The sequence below is a fragment of the Oxyura jamaicensis genome, chromosome 1 (assembly GCF_011077185.1).
Source record: "Oxyura jamaicensis isolate SHBP4307 breed ruddy duck chromosome 1, BPBGC_Ojam_1.0, whole genome shotgun sequence".
NCBI lineage: Eukaryota > Metazoa > Chordata > Aves > Anseriformes > Anatidae > Oxyura > Oxyura jamaicensis.
In genome coordinates this window covers 173,402,183-173,410,280 of record NC_048893.1, presented here as the reverse complement: position 1 = coordinate 173,410,280, position 8,098 = coordinate 173,402,183, and the positions used below count along the sequence as shown (strand labels likewise).

At 38.6% G+C, this 8,098-nt stretch overlaps 1 protein-coding gene across 6 annotated transcripts in view; it reads right to left on the bottom strand.

The window, feature by feature from the left end:
• DGKH (diacylglycerol kinase eta) overlaps positions 1–8,098 on the bottom strand; it is a 175,537-nt gene that overhangs the window by 12,127 nt on the left and 155,312 nt on the right. For 4 of the 6 annotated variants that reach the window (XM_035322150.1, XM_035322162.1, XM_035322171.1 and 1 more), the window contains 3 exons: positions 6,482–6,601; positions 6,048–6,156; positions 4,476–4,606 (listed from right to left, as the gene is read on the bottom strand). In XM_035322150.1, the coding sequence (XP_035178041.1) occupies positions 4,476–4,606; positions 6,048–6,156; positions 6,482–6,601 (360 nt within the window). The remainder of the gene's footprint in view (positions 1–4,475; positions 4,607–6,047; positions 6,157–6,481; positions 6,602–8,098) is intronic. The other 2 variants (XM_035322158.1, XM_035322187.1) reach the window with 1 other exon arrangement.

Sequence of the window (8,098 nt, the reverse complement as noted above, 5' to 3'; positions counted from 1 at the left end):
AGATTTTTTTTTTTTCACATCACATCCATTTATATCGTTTCCACTAATGAGTGGTCATCTAAATTAAAAAAAAAAAAATAAAAATAAAAATAATACTAATTTTTAAATTAAGAGACGTGATGTGGGCAGACTGCTTAAATTCATCCAACAATGATGTTAACCTTTTTCGTTATAGATTTGTAGTTGGAAAAACTTTTCTTATTTATGTCAAACTTAATTTTCCAATTAAACAAAATTATGCATGACTATTGAAACTACTGAAGTAACCCAGATGCTCTGTGGCAGAAATTCTATCTAAAGAAAAACCTGTATGATACTTTCCAAACTATAAGAAACCACGTGTTAAAGAACTTCCAATTTTTTCAGAAAAAAAAAAAAAAAAAAAAAATCATGAGTAGAACTGCTGGAGAAGCAACATAGTGAGGTACTATCAGACTTCAAAGATAAGAAGAATCATATTATGGAAGTCCCCAAAAATTTGCCACTTTTTCCACCAACCTTTATAAATTATCATCAACACTCTTATGTTACAGAAACAAGAATTTTTAGTTTTAGTTCCATCCTGAGTGACATTCAGACTTACTGAAGTTCTGGGGACCCTTTTGTTAAACCCTACCATGCCATAAATACATAAAATATCATGCTTGTGTAACAGCCTGGTTTGAAGGAAATTAAGAGATACATTTCTGACAATAGATACTATGTAGTATTCCCAGTTGGAAAGTCTGCAGAATTTCTCTCATCTCAACTAAACAGGTCTGCTACAGCAGCCTACCATGCATCATTCCCAAAATTATCTCCAAAAACTTCATTTTGAAGACAAGATTCTACCCAGAGACTGAGGAAGAAAACAGACTTTTTTCCCCAGCTATGGCCATAAAACTACAGGGTCACCTCTCCTTATGCTCTCCCTACAAACTTTACAATTTTTATGCCTCTGGCAGATATGAATCAAAAATAAAATAAAATAAAATAAAAAAGAGCAAGAAGAAGAAGCAGATGAAAATTCTTGCAACAGCTTTCAGGAGTTCTTCATCTACATTACTCAACTGTGATTAGCCCCAGTCTGATAGCCCACAATACATTTATTCCAGGTTTGCCCACAGATTTTGCTAAAATGTATCAAGAGTGTTAAACTACCAAGCAATTTATATAAAAATTCCCAAATACAATTATCTTCCAGGTCAGAAACCTACCCTACTAATATTCCCAGTGTCAAAAGAAATCATGTGTGTCTGAAGTCTAGCAAATCTTACAAACCAGCTTCCGTACAAGAACTTTTCCAAAATGCACTACTACCAAAGACAAAGATGAAATGCCAGTCCTCAGCACAAACTTCAGCTTAACACTCACTCCTCCTGGAGCTGGCAAGAGACATGGAAATCCTTCAAGGAAGCCAAGGTTGCTCTGGAGTTCTAAGGAGACAGTACCCTCGACAAAAACCTCGACAGCAGCCAGCAGTGTGTGCTCGCAGCCCAGCAGGCCAACTGCATCCTGGGCTGCACTGCCAGAGGGGTGGCAGCAGGGGAGGGAGGGGATTGTCCCCTCTGCTCTGCCCTCAGGAGGCCCCCCCTGGAGTGCTGCGTCCAGGGCTGGGCCCAGCACAAGGAGGGTGTGGGGCTGGGAGAGCGGGGCCAGGGGAGGGCTATGAGGGTGGTCAGGGGGCTGGAGCACCTCTCCTATGAAGACAGGATGAGAGAGCTGGGGATGTTCAGTCTGGAGAAGAGAAGGTGCCAGGGAGACCTCGAGGCAGCTTTTTAATACCTAAAGGGGGCTTGTAAAAAAGATGGAGAGCATCTTTTTGCTCATGCAGACAATGAAAGGACAAAGGGGAATGTCTTTAAACTGAAGAGGGGAGATTAATATTAGGTGTTAGGAGGAAATTCTTTACTCAGAGGGTGGTGAGGCACTGGCACGGGCTGCCCAGAGAAACTGTGGATGCCCCATCCCTGGAGGTGTTCAAGGCCAGCCTGGATGGGGCTTTGGGCAACCTGGTCTGGTGGGAGGTGTCCCTGCCCATGGCAGTAGGATTGGAACTGGGTGATCTTTAAGGTTGTTCCCACCCAAACCATTCTGTGATTCTATGATTCTGTGATCCAGCTCTTCAGTCAAGGTATTGATCTAGTTCAGTGATGCATGCAAAGGAAGAGAGTTTCATCAAATCCTTCTCCTTACTGCTTTTTATCTCTTCTTTTGACCATAGAAAAGTGGGCCCAGAGTATTCAATTTAAATCACAGAATCACAGAATTGAAAATGGGCAACTATTTTTCCTGTTGTATACCTGAGAGGTCATAGAGGTAACTATAGCACATGGATTAAGAGACTGTGAATCAATGACTATGCCATTTAGTCTGGCAGGAAGCACTAGCCTTGCACTGGAGGAGAACCTGTAGACAGATTATCACTCACAAAAGCACTGAAGACTCATCTGCATATCTCAACAGCCAAAGAGAGGACAAATTAGCAGGACAACTTGTGATACGTTCCTCATTTTCTTTGTATCACATTATACATCTTGACACCAGTTAGGTCACTGGGCAGAAAACTGCAGGGTCCCTGAGCATCCTTAACTAGCTACCTGCAGAGATCAGACCCCAGATGTAATGAACAAGATGTGTGCTCAACTCCGCTATTTAAATTTAGAGTTGCTCCATGGAGTGCAAGCCGCACTTGGCCAAAAGCTTGGCCTACCTTACAAAAAGTACTACTTTGGAAGTTTCCAGCTCTGATAACAAGCAGAAGGGACAATTTTAGTGCAAGACTTCCACTAGCCCAGATATGCACAGCAACTTAAAACCTGCTTAAATTATTCAAGACAGTAGAAGTCTTTCTCTGTGTAGACTCTAAGACACAAATTTCAGGGGCTCAGCCTTTGTGATGGGGTTTCATTTAGGCTGAATCCATATCTGTCTTAGTAACAGAGAGAACAGGCTGATGATTAAACTGCTGCAGTTATTTACTAGGTTGAAGTGCCAGTCTTCTGGGTATGTAGTCAGATTGGTACCTATCAGGGGCCTGAAACCATGCCTAGTTTGACACTGGTCTTTCCCACCATTTTTGGCAGTTGAACTTAATGATCTTTGTTGGTCCCTTTCAACTGAACCATTCTACTTATCCTAACAAATTTGATATCTTGTTTTTATTAAGATTCCTTAACATTTTAGCAGAATCTCCCAGTTAAGCTTTACATTTGTTCAGTGACCATTCAGAAAAAGAACTTGAAATATCCATCACTGGAACACAAAGTGGTGGGTTGCTTGGGCAGCTTTGTGCATGCAGTGACTGTACTGTCCTGAAAGAATTTCACGGAGAGAAGCTTAGGCAATCTAATATCGAAAGGGTAAAATAACAGGCAACAGCTAAAGACATCCTATCAGATGCAACTATCTTGAGCAGCTACAGTCTACTGCAAAAGTCACACAATGTAAGCACTACATTATAGTGTCAGGATTTGAAACTATGTAAGAAACTTAATGAAAAATGGCACATGTATATGAAAGTATTGCCCATATCAGGAGACTACTGCACTGTGGCTAGAGCAATGACTTGCACTCTAAACATAAATGTTTGTGATTTATACAATACCCTATTTCCTCCCTTACATGCTAAAAGCAGTTGCAAAACACATTATCAAGAACTCATTACTACTGAGTTCCTGGAAAAACTAATGTAATGAATCCCCAAAGATGTAGCCTCTATTACATATAATGGATGCACTTAAGTCATTCTTGAAAAAGACCAGCAAGCTCAAATAACAGCCTCATACTGCTACGTAACATTTCTCCCTGCAAAACTTACCAATCTGACCTCAGAGGAAGAAAGTTTTAGGATATTTGAGACAGTCAGACAAAATAAAATGTTCTTTTTTAAGTCTATATAGTTAAAATCAGGCAGCGATTGGCTGGGGATGAGAAATCCTACTGTGAAAGTCTACTTTGACATAAAAACACCAATACCATTTAAGTCCAACACCACAGTTTATTAAGCTGCTCATCTCTCTCACATCAACTTTATCCAGTATATATACAACAAATCACTGGAAGCAAGTGAGCTGCTTGCAGCTGCTGACCTTGTGGGAGATATATTCAATATTATTATCACCAGTTTAATAAACTGATCCTCACTGATCCTGTTTAATGGAAACAGTGATCTCTTGAAGATAACATTATATTACGCTGATGTCAGTAAGATATCAAACATGCTTTTCCTATGCCTTCTGACATAAACTATAATGCTATCATACTACATAAGGTGCAAAAAAGGAAATTTCTGGTAACACGGATATTCTTGGTAGCGAGTACAATTCAGCACTTAAGAAATTCAGGCCAAAGGACAGCGCATATTAGTTTATTGCATATTTGCACAGTGTAAGCCAAGCTACAAGCACATAACAAGTGCAGGGAAAGAAGAAAAGTTGGTTGTTGTTTTGTCAAAGAAAATGGTCAATAGCAGAAAAGTAGCACAAAGGAAATACCTTAAGATCTCGCCTTTCCAGATGTAAAAGCTCAGAGCCTCGGATGTCATGGCTGATGAAGATTTCTTTGTACTCTCCCAAACTGAGCAGATCCAGCCAAGCAGCAACTTCATCTGTGCCCCATTTTTGAACTACCAAAGTTAAGAGCAAAACCCCCTTAATTTCTACATGCTCAAATGCATTACAAGCAAAGGTTAGGCCAAAGAGAGTGGAAAACAGAGTAGAATTGCCGTGCTAGCAAAGGGAAAGGTTAGAGGTGTCATTTCCAGAAAAAACGACAATTTCCTTTATACATGCAGGTTACAGGTTAGCAGTTAACATGAGAAAGTATCTAAACAAAGTTGGGGTTCTTTGCTTTGCAGCCATGCTTTCAGCTTTACTACAGTTTCTTCAGTAAAGCCTTTAAAACCTCATGTCCCAACAAATTCGCATTAAACAATCTTAGGATCAGTGACGCAAAGTCTAATGTTCTGCTTTATACCATTAATTTATTAGTAGTCATCCAGGAAGAGAAGAAGCCTTCAAAAACTAATCAACATGTACAATTAATATATAAACCATACCTCAGATATAGCAATGGCAGCAAGCAAGTCCAGTTTTAATTAACAATTTCTAGTATTAATTAATGCTACAAGTATTCTTTAAACTATTGGGTTACATGGGTCATTAATAAGCTCTCTGTAAAACATTGTTCTCTAAGGTTAGTTGCCCACATTAGTCCTAATAAGAGCACATTTAATAATAAAAAAAAAGCTATGCTACTTATTGCTATAATTTTGCAACTTCGTTCAATGCTGCTTTAGTTTTAAAGTGAAGTTAATCTGAAGTCTAATCTGAAACTGAAGTCTAGTCAACAATGGCAAGATTTTGCAGATTGTCCATTAAAAACACAAAGATGTAGAAACAGTTTCAGGGCCATCTGATCACTGATTAACTCCTGGACATAATATTAAGGAAGTAAGTTCATGGATAATGGTGGGAAGAGAGGAGAGTGGAGTTTGTTCAAATTCTACTAATTAAAAGATCAATATTGACTATCATGGCTTTTTGTTTGACTTGCCTAAACCACTGAACTTGAAAACCACCTGAAATTTAAGACTATCTGGTTAATTAAACCAGTGTGATAAAGGTATTGCACAGCTCCTGAAACTAACCTGAAAAACCTGAATTGGAGCTTCACAGGGAAACTGTGGGTCTACGTATGGCTTATATTGCTATGAGTTAATCAACTGCAACCACCAGCAAAGACATGGGTCCTGTTTCGTGATAAAACAGTAGCTTTGTAAATATTTTTGCAGTAGTTCTTTGGTTCGCCTGGAAGTCATGGGGTCCTACTGAATGATTTCTAAATGCACTGAAGGAATATTCATCCTAATAAAGATGACAGTTAGTTCAGTTGCCTCTCCATTTATCAAGGTCAGGACTTTACTCTTAGGTAGAGCACTTAATTTCAACTCTCACTAAAAATATGAAACAAACAAACAAACAAAAACCCAACCAACCCACAGACAAACACAACATCACATTTTCCCCAAATGTTATTTATTTTTCTTGTAATTTCAAAACACATACCAGGCTGAGGGCTGGTCTTATGCTTCTGAATTTTTTCTTTTTTAAACTTTGGCACTATGCGAAACACTGTACTTCTGTTGTTTCTTTTAGCATAATCCAAAGGAGGATCCTGGATGAAAGAAAAACATAGTTACCTTTAATTAACAGAAAGCAACACTTAAATTACATACTTGAGATGGTTTTACTTCTGCAAAGAATTATGTAAGGATCTAACTCCATACTAGTTTCATTTGCTAAATAACCATTAGAAGCCTTTTCAGTTCATAAGAGGGAACAGAATACAAAAAAATGCCCTAAGCTCTGGGCTCGCTCACAGCAGACAGAAATGATCTAGCATCATTACCGAAATTGCCTCTCCACATTATGAGTCTAACTTACTCTTCCCTCTTAAAAATAAAGTTTAATTAGAAACAGAAAGTATTAATCAAACTCACCTCATCATCATTTGGTTGAAAAACATAATAAAGCCAAGGTATCTCAGCAAGTTTTCTCAACTCTGTCTCCACGCTGTGCAAAGCATCAGAGAGCAGCTCTTCATGGGGAGCTTCTAACTGCTGTTTATAAATATGCCAGAAAAACAGTACTTTAAGATTTGTTACCATATAACTTTTTATATCCGAATATGTTGTTACCACACACAAACAGATGACTACATTGCAGCAAATGTAAATGAAAAATGTGAAAACATGTCTTACCAACTTAAATTTTCCTTCAGAGGCATTTCAGTCCACCCTGACACTACATTTAGTGTAGACCCATTCACCACATTCGTGAGCCTTCACAGAACAAAAGTTATCTGATAACGCCGACACCACAACACAACATTGAAATTGGTAGCTTCCAGCACAAGGGAGTAAAAAACTAACCAGAAGGACAATAGCCTGGAAAGTCTTTGTATGAAATGTGATGGTAAAAAAAAATAAGTAGATGGTAGTAAGCCCAAGTTATTATTTGCAGATTTCTTCATATGATAGAACACTCTTACATGGTCAGGTAAGAGGAAATGGATCTTGTGCCATGGATCTCTAAGACACGCTTGTATCATGAATCTCTAAGACACTCAATGATCTCTTGGAATGGATTTCCAAGGCATTCCATTCCCAAAGACATCCCATTCCCAAAGGCATTCCAGTGGTGATACGAGATTTGAACTACCCCTTCTTAACAGGTGAGACATGGAGCCACTTCAGCCACTGCTGCTGGCTGAAGGTGTGAAGGAACAGGCACCAGGCATGGAAGGGGAACGAGACTGCAGCCTCCGAGGGGAGACAAAAAGCCAAAGTGAAGGCCAACGAGGAAATGAAAGTATAAAAAGCTTGGGACTTACTGACCTATAGGAATTTGGCTCTATCAACACTTTGAGAATCCTATGTATGTATCAGTTTTCCTCTGAACCTTGGTCAGAAAGCCATGTTCTGCAGCTGTTGTGTGAGTGAAATTTATGTGGAAAGGGTAAGGCAAACAGCTCATCCAAGGCAAAGCTGTTTTGGGCTTGTCTTGGGTTGCTGAAGCACCATTTTGAGATAAAGAATTGCATCCTGGAACGAGTTGCTTGGAATCACTAAGCAAGCAATCTGAACATCCATTTTTCTCTTTGAAGTAAAAGTAGACTCAAAGCAGTTCAGAGTATCTTTTTGAAAAGATCTAATGAAGTTACATACAAATGAATGTATTTTTAAACTGGATTTGTAAGAGCATCTTTGATGTCCAGTGCCGGTAAAAGATTTTGACTTTTTAGGTTTTTGGAGATAAATTACAAGTCCCCACTAATTTATCCTACCTAACAGAATTTTTTTTCTTTTCCTTCAATAGTTTGCATATATTACCACTTTTCAGAGTAGAGATCATCATTAGTAAGATATCACTGTTTAGTATAGTTATATTGGAAATATTAGCTCCTTCTTGCTATAGTGTTCTTTTCTCTTCTAAAGTCCATAGAATTTGGGGAGATAATTCAGTCCCTATAAGCAGACAGATCTTTCTTTTGCCTTACATTTTATCAATTTGAATGTTTAGATAATTTTAATAACCCACTTGTCTTTGAAGAAGTT